Raw genomic sequence first — 13,981 nt, 5'->3', positions numbered from 1 at the left:
GGATTCTATATAAGACCCTTGAACTATTAACACTACCGAACGCATCGATCCAATGCATCTGGGTTTAATATTATTCTACTGCTTGTAGTTGATTAAAACGGAATACTGCATCTGTGTTTGGTGGTTAAAAGACAGCGAGCTTTGTCCCTTTCTATAGCATTCTTTGTTTTGTAATTTCCACTGCAACATTGAGTAAGGTTTCATTTTCTCCACAGGAAATTGATGATTAAGCTAACTGGAAAAAAACAAAAGAAAATTGGGCTCTACTGACCAAAGCTTTAGCAACCAATCAAATGAGGCTGCTATAGGACACTATCACCGACCAAAAATTGGTTGGTAACAATTTTAGTCTGTTAAAATGGAACTAATATATATATGTACTCTTTAGCGACCAAAACTTGGTTGCCGATTCAGAGTATCAAGGATAGGGACCATACATTCCGTTGGTTATTGAAGATTGTGGAGGGAAAAAAATCACATTTTTCCTGCAAAAAAGGTAGCTTCAGCGACTACCTTATGGTTGCTATTTGGTTTCAACTACCACACCTAACTTGGTTATTGAATAACTTGGCCGGCAAATGTCACATATCTTTTTGCGTTGTTTTGGATTTATCAGCAACCATTAAATGTGGTCGCTGGTCAGTATGATTTAAACAACCAAGCAATGGTTGGTCATCGTATGTATCCAATTTGTTGGTCGCTGGAAGTTATATATTAGCAACTACGGTATATTGGTCACTATAGATGTTGACCGATTTTTCACTTTTACTAGACACCAAAACCGAACCATGTAGCGACCAAAATTTCGTCACTGAATGTTAAATGTTTAGCGACCACACATATTAGTCGCAGAAAACATTCACCGATGGTGTATTAGCAACCACTCACCGATCACAATTAATTGGACGCTAAACGTCTTCAGCGACAAGGATACTCTTTTGGCGACCATTTTTATTGGTATGCAATTTTTATTTATTTTATTTATTTATTTATTTTTTTTTTTTTGGTAGTGAATTTTGAAGGAGAAAGTAACCGAAATAATGGAGGGAAAAAAAAAGGAAAATTCTGAAAATTCAGTGAGGGCAATTTCACAACTTCAAACAAGCTGTGGCATGAAGAGTTTTTCATGATGAATTGAAGAATTTGGTTCTTCCTAGAGTTAGGTTTCAATTGGGGACCTGATTTTGTTATATGCAATTCAATTGGAATTTTGAGATGGTAGTTTGTTTTAGGAGTGAGAAAACAAAACAAACTTATTTATTAACAGAAAGTGAAATTGCGAATCAATTCAATGCTTTGTTTAATCTTCTGTGTCCTCCATTAACTCCGTTTGTTGCCACATTATATTTAATCCGTCATGTGGTGTTAGAATTTGGGTGTGGCCCGAATTCTTTGTTGAAAATAATTGAGAGCTCTAATTAAAATGTACATTAAAAGGAATTCTAATCGGTTAGCTTCTGGAATCTTATTCGAAGTCTATTTGACGAATTCTAGTTGAAGTTCTACTTAGAAACTCTATTGGGAGTTGGAATTTGTATTGGACTTAAAGAGATCAAAATAAGAAAATTTTTGGACATTCTATTTCACATACAATTATACGTGAAATATCTATATTTGGCTCTTCTATACAATTTTAGTTGGGTTGTTTAGCCTTATTACAAGTTAGACAAATTATAAACACAAAATCTTTGTATTTTTTCTCTATATTATAATAAAATCTCCATTTTCTACAAATTATTTTATTTTTGTGTTTTTGTTATCAATTACTTTATATTGTTGCTTAATATCTTATTTTCTCCAACAAATTGGTATTGGATTAATCCAGTATCATCTTTCGCTTTGGTCCAGATTATAATAGATGTTATTAGAGCCTTTTGGTGTTGAAATTTTTGAGAAGATCGAGGTTTTCGTGATAGCAACAATGAAGTATAATATTCCGTTATTGGATCGCAGTACGAGATTTTCGGTGTGGCAAATTAAGAGGTGAGCATTGCTCATTTATATGAGATTGATTTTGTTGTGTTTTTTGCATGTTTCATATTGTTGTTTAAAGACATGCTTTTATATAGTTGTGATCTCACCATTGAAAAAGTTTATGATGCTCTATTTTTAAAAGAAGAAGATGAAGCATATTGTTGAGATTCATAGAGATGGCCTTGTTCTTGATGGTGGTTGAGCAAGGGGCAAATTAAGGTCTAACTTCAAAATTTATTGCAAGGATCGGAGGTACTTAATTAAGGATTGCTATAAGTAGCGTAATAGAGAAAATTTGGCTGTAACTTTTCAGATGGGAAAGCAATTATATACTTCAGGTGAAGCCATTGTTGAAACTTTTCACAGTGATGGAGAATTTTTATTTATTTCTGACTACAATTACAGACCTGACGAGGATTGAATTCTTGATACAACTTGTATTTTTCATATGTTATGCAATCAGGAAATGTTTTCAACATATGAAGAAGTTTCAAAATATGTTGTGATAATCGATAGTAACACACATTGTCAAATAACTGGTATTGGTTGGGTCAGAATAAAGATGTTTGATGAGATGGTTAAAACACTGCACGAATTCCTTGAGAAACGAAGTCATAGGCGCGTAGGTTCAAGGCCAGACCGACTACTCCAAAAGCACTCATCCATAAACCGGTTACTGGTACAAATAACATAAAGAAATGTAACCAAGAAATTTCTAGCCAACTTTCCTACAAGAGATCTTTTCTTAACATCAAGTGTGTTGGGACTAGATTGATGAGATTCGCGCAGGAACATCCACTTTTAATTTTAAAGAGAAGGTTCGAAAACATATTTATTCGGACTCATTACATATCCGTTGCAACTAGTATTTGGGTGTTTTTGCTTGAACTGTACGAGATGAAAGTCTCATATACGGTTCTGAGAGAGGGATTTTCACCTATCTCAATAAAGTCTATGATGAGTTCGAAGAACGTCTCGAGATTCCACCACCTGTCCAGGGTTGAGCCCTGGGATTTGACGGCGGACTTAAAAAGCCACCTACAGACGCTTTATACCTAATCATTTCGGATAACACTTGCATCCTTGATGCAGTGAGACACGTTCTAGATCTGAAGATTTATCTTATCTCCTTAAGTACTCTTAATTCAAAAGGATACAGGTACACGGTTGAAAGTGGAGTTCTGAAGGTTATCGAGGGAGCCCGTGTTGTGTTGATAGGATATAGAAAATCCCATTTCTATATCTTTCAGGGTGTTACATAATCTTTGAGTAATCAACATATTTTAAGAACCCAAGTGGATTTAGAGTTGGCTTCTGTATCATTGGAACCTAATTTGGGGCCTTATTTTAAGAATACATCTCAGTTGCATTTTAAAGATATGAGTAAATCCGTCTTGCCACTATTATCGACGATGTCATCATATTCAATTGCCAGAAAATAGACCAAATTTTGGTAGTAAGAATCCATATAGGTACAATTCTACTAATTCTGTTGATGGTTTGAATGCGGTTAAGTGTGTTGATTCTAATCAAAATCAATCTTTTGATGCATTCGGCTGTGATTTTGTTACTGCCTAGTTTGGTTATTATTAATCACATTTTTTTATTTTGTTGATTCAAGCAACTTTTGTGTCCAAAGTTTTTTCTTGGAATTTTGTTAATACTTAGTTATTGAGTTTTGCCGTAGTTCAGGTAGCAAAGTTGGAGAATATTTTCAATTGGAATTGTTGATGGAGAAGATCGTTTGTATATTCTTTGAAGAGTTCAAATTTATTTTTTGCAGTGGAAAATTTGTCTCCAAGTGGAGAATTTTTTTTTTTTTTTTTTTTTTTTTTTAAGTTTTGTTCATTGCAGTGGAATTCGTATCAAGATGAAGATTGTTAGAATTTGGGTATGACCTGATTACTTTGTTGAAGATAATTGAGAGTTCTAATTAAAGTGCATATTAACAAAAATTCTATTTGAAATATTTTTGGAATCTTATTTAAAGTCTATTTGACAAATTTTAATTGAAATTCTATTTGAAAGTCATATTGGGAGTTGGAATTGGTGTTGGATTTAAAGAGATCAATATACGAAGATTTTTGAGCATTCTATTTCATCTACAACTTTACTTCTAGGGCTTAGATTGCTCCATATATATATTTGACCATTCTCTACAATTTAGTTGGGTTGTTTAACCTTATTACAAGTTAGACAAATTATAAATATAAAACATTTGTATTTTTTCTTCATATTATAATAAAATCTCTATTTTCTGCAAATTATTCGTTCTTGTATTTTCGTGATCAATCATTTCATGCTGTGGATTAATTTCTTATTTTTTCAACAACTTGGTATTGAATTAAGCCGGCAACATCTTCCGCTTTGGTCCGAATTATAATGTGGATTTTTTGCCAGCAGTAATGGCTCCAATGATGGATGGGAATAATTCAGTGAGTATTTCATAATTATATATTTTGGATGAGCAAGTGATGACAGGAAGAAAATTCATTAGGTACTTATTTGATTAACTTAAAAAATAAAATAAAATAAAATAATAATAATAATAATAATTGAGCCCGACCAGAGATTCCTAAAGGGATAATTCTCCTTGGACAGGCCCTGTCCAAACAGGGGGCCCTTCCTAAAGATAAAGCAGAAAACTAACGGCTTTTTCTCACTTCATTCTTCGATCTTTCTCTCTTCCCACTGTTCATACTGCCAAAAAGGAAAAAATTGAAAAGCTAAGAAGCAGCCCACTTTTATCGTTTAAGCAAAGCCAAATGGCAGATGCAGCTGGTACATTTCTGCTAGAAAAACTATACCAGCTACTTCGTTACAACGCCGATCTGATTTGTAACGTGAAGGGTGATGTAGAATCTCTGTACAGTGAGTTGGAGTATTTGACAGCTTTCCTCAAGGACTCAACAGAAACGCGCAATAGCAATGAACGTATGAAAACAATGGTGAGACAAACCAGAGAGGTGGTTTATGAAGCAGAAGACGCTGTGGAACTATTTGTTTCCTTTACATCTGATCACAGGGCCCGGAGTTACTTATCGAGAGCTATAAATATACTCGATTACGGGGCAAATCTTCGAAAAGTGGCCCTAGATGTTAAATCCATCATGAAAGATGTGAGGGATATGTATGAAAAGGAGAGGGCTGTCTTTCCTGCACTGCAGCATGGGGAGGGATCTGAAAGAAGTACAATAGAGAGAAAGGTATAATACTAATTAAGACCTTATTTGGGGTAGCTAAAAATCAGATTTTTAATAGATCTTGATAAAGTTGGTGAAAATTGTGGTTCCGTTGAAATTAATTCATAAACTACATTAGTTGAAGTAGCTTCGTTAATTGTATTCTTAGATCTGAAAGAAGCTCAGTAGGGAGAGGTAATATATTTATTCTCATTTTGAGATCTAATCTCTGTTCGACGAAGTTTTTTGAGATTATAAGTTGATTGAACTTAACTTTTAATCACACCCACATCTCATAATCTCAAAAAGTTTTGTCAAACAGGGGCTTACAATAGGTACAGATTAGCCTATGGACATAACATTTATACTATTTCGAGAATATTTTGTTGTGAAGATCCGTTGATGCATTCTAATTTCTGTGTCATTTAATTATTGGCACCCAAGCTTCTGATCTAACCATTCACCATAACACAGGCTCCCGTTGTAGAGGAAGAAAATGTGGTGGGCTTTCAAGATGAGGCAGAAGAAATAATCAAACTTCTCACTACAGGATCGGAGGACCTAGAAGTTATCTCAATCATTGGTATGGCTGGACTCGGTAAAACAACTCTGGCTAAAAAAGTTTATTGCGATTCCACAATTGAATATGAATTCTATAGTCGGGCTTGGGTTTATGTTTCTCAAGAATGTAATATAAAGGAAGTGTTCCTCAATATTTTATGCAAGCTTAGCGATAGTGATGTCAACGATAATATGTATAAGATGAGTGTCGAAAATTTGGCTAATAAACTTCGAGGAATTCTGGAGAAAGAAAAATATTTGATAGTCATGGATGATGTTTGGAATGATGACGTGTGGCGTGATCTCAAAATGGCTTTTCCCAATAACAAGAATCGGAGTAGAATTTTATTGACCAGTCGTATATTGAGTGTGGGTCAGCATGCCAACCCGAACAGGGATCCTCATTGCTTGCGTTTTTTAACTGAGGAAGAAAGTTGGACTTTACTCCAAAAAAAAGCACTAGGCTCAAAGCAGTGCCCCGAGGAGCTGATAGAACATGGACAAATTATAGCCAAACAATGTTTGGGATTACCGCTCGCAATAGTGGTAATTGGAGGAATTTTACTAGAAAGAGGTACCGAAATTCATTGGTGGGAAAAGGTTAAAGGAAGGGTGAATGCATATTTAGCCTTAGACCGGGAGAGACGCATGGACAAATTTATAGCACTAAGTTTCAACAACTTACCTCATCACTTGAGAGCATGTTTTCTCTACTTTGGAATGTTCCCAGAAGACTTCCAGATCCCAATGTCGAAACTGGTTCGCTTGTGGATTGCTGAAGGACTCATAGAGAAAGAAGAACACAATTTGAACTTGGAAGATATTGCAGAGGAGTACTTGGAGGATCTTGTCAACAGGAATTTAGTAATCGTGGGAAAACGAAGATCAGATGGTAAAGTTAAAATATGCCATGTGCATGATATGATTCATGACTTTTGCAAGAAGGAAGCTGCAAAACAAAATTTTTTCCATGAGACTAAACATTTCAATCAATGTTCCAATTCATCTGCCCCTATCCTTCCCTTCAAAAAGTACCGCCGCCTTGGCATTCATTCCCACGTTTTGGACATTCTCCCTTCTGAACAATTTGGTTTTTATGTTCGGTCTTTATTGTGTTTCTCCCCTGAAGACATTACATTGCCACTTAATCTCATTTCTTCCATCCTTAAACACTTTATGTTGCTCAGGGTGTTAGACGGCAAACCCATAACTTTCAAGAAATTTCCTACCGACCTAACTCTTCTGATTCATTTGAGGTACCTTGTTCTCTCCATTACCATTGCCATCCTTCCAGAAACTATTTCCAAACTCAAGAACTTGCAAACTCTCATAGTTGTGACATCAACACACACCCTTGAAATCAAAGCAGACATATGGAAGATGATTCAACTGAGGCATCTTGAAGTAAATGCTTCCACATCTTTGCTCAAAACAGGCAAAAGTAAAGGAGACTTATCGAAACTTCTGGCAGGCCCCTTTACCAGTAAAAAAAGAAATAGTGAAGAAGACTCTTTGAAAAGTGGAAACCTGGTAATACTTTCTACAATATCACCTGAGAGTTGTTCTGAAGACGTCTTTGCTGCAGCTCCAAACCTTAAGAAATTGGGTATTCGTGGCCAATTATCTAAGCTTCTGGAGGGCAAGGGTGGAACTATTTTGTTCGATAGCCTTGGCAAAAAATTGGTTAATCTTGAAAATTTGAAGCTATTGAATGATGTATATCCTCGGCCATCTTGCGAAAGCAAACTAGTTAGCCTACCACAAGCGTACAAATTTCCTCCGAAACTGAAGAAGCTAACACTATCAGACACTCTGCTAGATTGGGAGCACATGTCTACACTAGGAAAATTGGAAAACCTTGAGATTCTCAAGTTGAAAGAAAATGCGTTTGCGGGAAAATTGTGGCAGCCAGAGGAGGGAGGTTTTCGGGCTCTCAGAGTCTTGCATATTGGAAAGACTGATTTAGTTTCTTGGAGTGCTTCAGCAGTACATTTCCCAAGACTTAGGCGTCTTTATCTTAAACACTGCACTGAACTCTACGAAGTGCCATCAGGCCTTGGTGACATTTCAAGCCTTCAGATAATGGACTTGCACTGTACCAACAAATCAGCAGCTGCTTCTGCCAGAAAAATTGAACTGCTTAAAAAAAACTTTGAAGACCAGCAAAGCACAAAAGGCAGTGGATTTAAGCTTAACATTTACCCTCCAGAACCTCCAGCCGAAGATCAGTGATATCACGTGGGAATATTTCTGTAAAAGCTTACAAGTAAGTCAACTTAACTTTTATTGAAGATTTAGTCACTTAACTTTTTTATTTTAACTCAAGAACCATGCATACTTGCATATAAATGATCATGCTACTCGTTTTACAATAAGTAGATAATTTACATAATTTAGTAGAATTGACCTCTGAAAGTCTTGAATCATGCAAAACTTGACAAATGTTCTACAGTAGTATTCTTAATTGTGTTGTATGACATTGAACTCCAAGATAACAAATTTTAGTAGAGCAGAGCAGAACAGAACTTTTTGTACTTCTCGAATAATGCCAATTGATAGGTAGCAACGGTATCTTTTAGATATCTTGAACAGTAGATTCAATGAACAAACTATTAACGGATACAAATCTGTTAACATTGTTAATTGATAAATTAAAGGAATTAGACAAATTATGGAAGATTAATTACATTTTACTGATTTCATTTTCCCAGAATAGATACAAATCTTATGTATATAATTCCTTGTAATATTACTCTTTAAACATATCGATCTACAGAACCATTTTTACATGGTATCAGAGCACAGATCTTGGTGACTCCATAAACCAAAAACACCTCCCGCAACCACATCAAATTAAATGGCTGACAACACAGAAATCATAAATGAGAATTCCACCACCCAACATGGTTTAGAAAATTCAAGCCTCACCATGAATGAGAATCCACTCACTCTACACAGTTCGGATAATCTGAGCCTCATCTTGGTTTCCAAAGTCCTTGAACCACACAACTACGGACAATGGAGTCGAGCCATGCGCATTGGTCTTAGTGCAAAGAATAAGATCGGGCTCATCGACGGATCCATCGAGATGCCGTCACCCACAAATAAAACTTTTCATTCTTGGCAACATTGCAACGATATGGTATTATCATGGATCCTGAATTCTGTGAGTCCAGACATTGCTTCCAACGTAATCTACATGGATTCGGCATCGACTGTATGGAAAGATCCTTATGATCGGTTTTCACAAGGGAATGAATCAAGAATTTACCAAATTCAGCAAGAAATTGTTGAACACCGACAAAATTCAGATTCAATCTCCGTCTACTTCAACAAAAAAAAAAAAGCTTTATGGGATGAACTAGCATTCTATCAGGAACCATTTACCTGTACATGTGGAGGACAGAAGAAAGTCAATGAAAGAATGGAAAAGGAGATACTTATGCAATTTCTTTTGGGATTAAATGAAACCTATGCTGCAGTTAGAGGAATCATATTAATGATGAGTCCACTGCCGGATACTCGAAAGGCCTTTTCCATAACCTTGCAACATGAACGACAACTCGACGTCGCCTCACACCATGAAGGAACCTACGGCAATTTTCAAGCCATGGCTGTAAATTAATCAGGCAAACCATTTAAGGGCAGTAGCTCACGTGAAATCACTTCTCGCACTGGAGGAGCATCCCGAAAGACATCCAAATGCATGTATTGCGATCAAGAGGGACATATGGTGGAGTACTATTACTACTTGAATGGTTTCCCAGTTGGCCACAAATTTCATGGTAAAAACATCCAGCCGAAGAATATGAGGGCTACAACAAATAATTCCAGCATTAGTCAAGAAGATGCTCAAAAAGTGCAGCCAATCAAACAAGAAGGCCCAACATTCACAACTGAGGAATACAATCAAATTATGGCCATGTTGAACAAAATGAATGCTAATGCCTTTGCAAATGCCACAGGTAAACAAAATTCGCCCACAACTTTATATTGGATTATAGATAGTGGAGCAACATATCATACGTGCCATCTACAACCTATAAATCCAATTCATCAACATGATTTTGTGAACTTACCTAATGGTAGAACAGCACCAATTAATTATGTTGGTTCCTACCAATTATCTGAAGAATTGAAACTTGATGGAGTGTTACATGTGCCAAAATTCAGGATAAATTTATTGTCCATAAGCAAACTTACTAAAGTGTTGAATTGTACAGTAACTTTCTTTTCGGATTTTTGTGTTATTCAGGATGTGGACATGAAGAGTATGATTGGCCTGGGCAAGCAATATAACGGCCTTTACTACCTTTCATCACATCAGAATCCGCACCTTGCACCTCACGTCAACAATGTCTCTAGTCTTTGGTATCAACGACTTGGGCATCCGTCTACCACACCCCACCAAGTATTGTCAAAATCCATACTCGAAATAAGTTTTGATAACAAACATGTATGCGAGGTTTGCCCATTAGCAAAGCAAACTCGTTTACCTTTTCCTTCTAGTTCAATTTCATCATTTGCACCTTTTGACTTACTCCATTCTGATATATGGGGACCTAATAAAATAAATTCTCTTTCTGGAGCAAAGTATTTTCTTACTATTGTAGACAATTTTTCACGCTTTACATGGGTTCATCTTATGACTTTTAAATCTGAAGCACAATCTTTATTGCGATCATTTTACGCCGGCTTACTTGGTGCAAAACATGCAAAATTCCTAAGAGTAGACCTTGAAACTTAATCCAATGGATGGTGATGCTCTTCATGATCCAATGTGATATCGTCGACTTGTTGGGAAGTTGATTTATCTAACAATCACGCGACCGGAAATCAAATACTCAGTTGTTACTCTCAATCAGTTCATGCAGCTTCCAAGAAGACCTCACCTTGATGCAGTTCTTCCCTAATTCGTTACTTGAAGAATGCACCAGGTCAAGGCCTCCTTTTTCCCACACATAGTTCTTTAAAACTCACGGCTTATTGTGATGCCGATTGGGCTGGCTGTCAAGCTACAAGAAGGTCAATTACAGGTTATTGTGTGTTATTGGGAAGTTCCTTGATTTCTAGGAAAAGCAAAAAGCAACCCACTGTGTCACAGTCATCTGCCGAAGCAGAATATCGAGCAATGACAGTCGTTACTTGTGAACTTACTTGGCTGAGATATCTTTTAAGTGACTTGCATGTTAAACACCCTGAACCAGCCAAACTGTTTTGCGATAACTAAGCGGCAACTCACATTGCAGCGAATCGAATATTCCACGAGCGTACAAAGCACATAGAATTGGATTGTTATACTGTTCGAGAAAAGAATACAAAGAGGAGAAGTTAGAACCACACATGTACACACCGGACAACAAATTGCGGACATTTTTACGAAACCATTGGGACAAGCGACTTTTCATTCTCATGTCAGCAAGTTAGGTGTGATAGACATCCACACTTTAACTTGAGTGGGAGTATTAACGGATACAAATCTGTCAATATTGTTAATTGATAAATTAAAGGAATTAGACAAATTATCGAAGATTAATTACATTTTACTGATTTCATTTTCCTAGAATAGATACAAATCTTATGTATATAATTCCTTGTAATATTACTCTTTGAACATATCAATATACAAAACCATTTTTACACGAACTCATATCGTTCTTTTGTTTGAGAGCCTATAAAAAACTCGCTCTAAACTTCAAATCTGAAGCATATGTTTTGTACTTGATCAGAGTAGGATCTAATCCATGATTTGCGGGCAGATAATTCGACTAAAAAACAAATATTTATAAATTGTGATTCTCTTTTTATACGACTGATTCTATGTACTATTTGTACGCGCAGAAAATTCAATAAGCAACAGTGCCAAGAACGTTGACCAAACGGAATTTTGATGCACGGAGACATGGCTTTGCTTCCTAATCTTCTTCTTGTTGGAATGAAACAATCTGTTGTACTTCAGTTTATTGTATGTTACATTTCTACCTTCTGTCTGTGTTAGACTTCTGATATGTTTTTGTGGTTAGTAAGGAAAATGATCTTGAAGTTGAAAAATGAAAACTTGCATTTCATTATGTTCAATGTGTTCAACTGCTATTATCTTTTTCATCATATTAAGCTAAGTCTCACTGTTTTTTATGTGTAAAATTGCATTGAAGTTCAGAACAATACCAAAAAAAAAAAAAAAAAAAAAGGAAAAAAAAAAAAAAAAAAAAAAAAAAAAAAAAAAAAAAGGAGAATACGTAGTTATAACAACGAAAACATTCTTCTCTAAAGGGTATCAGCAATCGATATCTTCTATTATAAAATTCCATCGTCATGCTCAGTGACATATTCAAGAACTTCATTGCAAATTGACAAAATTGTTTTATAGATAAATACAGTAACTAAGTAAATCATGACCATTAGTGAGGAAACAAATGAGTCGATGATAAGTTACTTTTATGGTAGACATCTTAACTTATTTTCTAGAAAAGTTAGTCTTATGAGTAAAAAATGTAAACATGCAAATCGTGTTTGCAAAATAAGTAACTTAGAAGTAAATTTAATTTACTTTTAAGTATAACCAAACATGTTACATTACCAAGGCTAGATTTATGTAACATAGTATAGACCTAGTAATACATTTTCATTAGCTTTTGCATTTAGGTCTAGTCTATATATTATATGCTCATTTGTTAATCTGAACAAATAAGTGGACTAGTCAATCCAAATGCGTTATTCTCTCCTTTTAATAGAAAATGAAAAATGTGTAGATTGATCTGGAAATTCTCTCCTTCAGAATTCTTTCTTTCATGTCCTGGAAGTTGGATCAAAGAAAGGTAGCTTACTTGTCTCCTACACTCACGTCGTCTTATGTAGTGGTCGACACAGATGCGTTTATTATTGATTTTAGTAAGTCTTTTAAAAACTACAAGTTTTTAACTCATGAGATTTTATTAATTACAATAATATCCGCTTATGATTAAAATTTTTTATTGAGGAAATCAACCTTTAGTTCATTTTATGAATTAAACTAGTTTGACAAAAAAATGGTGACATGAGGTTTGACATCCTCTCACGTGTTGTTGGGACCTGCGTGAATAAAAAATTTCAAAAAAAATGGCTCCCACCCCTATTGTAAGTGTTTGGTCAAGGAGTCTGCCCCATTTTGTTAGTGTAGCATAGTTACTATGATCAAATAATTTACTATTTTAATAAATAAATAATTGGCACAATTTAATGCGTTAGACTTGTCCCTTGTTGCACCTATTTTTAATGGTACTAATATATAAAAATATTGATACTGAAATATAAAATATAATAAAATATTTTTCCTTTTTATAATTTTGATTGGGTTATGTTGTATTTGTAAATTGGTTGTCGTGTATTTATCAAAATGTGTTTTAATTGTGGTATGTTTCTAACGTGGTGTAACAAATAAAAATTGTGATGGTAATATAATTATCTTAAAAAAATGTAACTTTACCATGTTTGCAAAATAAGTACTTACAAGTAATTCACTCTAAAGTACAACCAACTTATGTTGTAATTATACTATGCTGTTACAACCGTGGCTAACTTGTGAAGAATTATGTAAAATATAGTAATACACTTTCATTGGCCTTTGCATTTTGCTCTACTCTATATATTATATGCTCGTTCATCAATTTGAACACACAAGTGCATTAGTCAATCGATAAGTGTCCAAGTAAATTTGAATCTCTCTCATTTTAATAGAAAGTAGAAACTTTCGTGAGGTTAATGTTGACATTATCTCATTTTTATAGCTCTTTCTTCCGAGTTGGATCAAAGAAAGACAGCGTGCTTCTCTTCTAGACTAAGGCCATCTCTAACCCTGCACCAAATTTTGCACCATTTTACACCAAATTTTGTACCAAATTAAAATTCATATCCAACCATTACATCAAAAATTACACCAAATGAACAGTATTTAACCATTTTCTTCCCTTTTTTATTCTTTATAATCTACTTATTTGAAATATTATTTATTTAATTATTTCATAAATACATAAATTACTTAATAAATAATTACGTTAAATTACGGAAAAGATTAAATTCATTAATAAATATAAAAAACATAGAACAATTAATAAACATAGAACATAAATTGCTATTTAATATATTTCGTGTTAACTTTAATAAATAATCTTGTTTGATGTATTTTAAATTGTTTTCGTCTTTTAATTAATTAATTAATTAATTATTATGTCTTACATTTTAAATTTATTTTAAACACAAATAATATTAGTATTAATAAAAAATAA

General features: G+C 34.5%; 2 protein-coding genes across 4 annotated transcripts; both read left to right on the top strand.

Moving 5' to 3' along the window:
- The first annotated feature begins 4,629 nt into the window (after positions 1-4,629).
- Positions 4,630-11,788, top strand: LOC111373846 (putative late blight resistance protein homolog R1B-17). Of its 3 annotated transcripts, XR_002699034.1 has the most exons (4): positions 4,630-5,180; positions 5,631-7,983; positions 8,494-9,682; positions 9,973-11,038. XR_002699034.1 is itself a non-coding variant. In XM_022996428.1 (3 exons), exons 1-2 carry the CDS (start codon positions 4,740-4,742, stop codon positions 7,947-7,949), a joined length of 2,760 nt encoding a protein of 919 aa, XP_022852196.1. In that variant the 5' UTR covers positions 4,630-4,739; the 3' UTR covers positions 7,950-7,983; positions 9,973-11,038. The 3 variants fall into 3 exon arrangements, 2 of the variants coding, with proteins under 2 accessions (XP_022852196.1, XP_022852195.1); XM_022996428.1 differs by lacking the exon at positions 8,494-9,682; XM_022996427.1 differs by lacking the exons at positions 8,494-9,682; positions 9,973-11,038 and adding an exon at positions 11,559-11,788 and having other exon boundaries at positions 4,631-5,180.
- Positions 8,575-9,342, top strand: LOC111373833. Its single transcript, XM_022996413.1, has one exon. The coding sequence runs from the start codon at positions 8,575-8,577 to the stop codon at positions 9,340-9,342; it is 768 nt and encodes a 255-aa protein (XP_022852181.1).
- Positions 11,789-13,981: the final 2,193 nt, after the last annotated feature.

Source organism: Olea europaea, unplaced genomic scaffold, assembly GCF_002742605.1.
Source record: "Olea europaea var. sylvestris unplaced genomic scaffold, O_europaea_v1 scaffold1168, whole genome shotgun sequence".
NCBI classification, from domain to species: domain Eukaryota; kingdom Viridiplantae; phylum Streptophyta; class Magnoliopsida; order Lamiales; family Oleaceae; genus Olea; species Olea europaea.
This window is presented reverse-complemented; position numbering and strand designations above follow the sequence as displayed.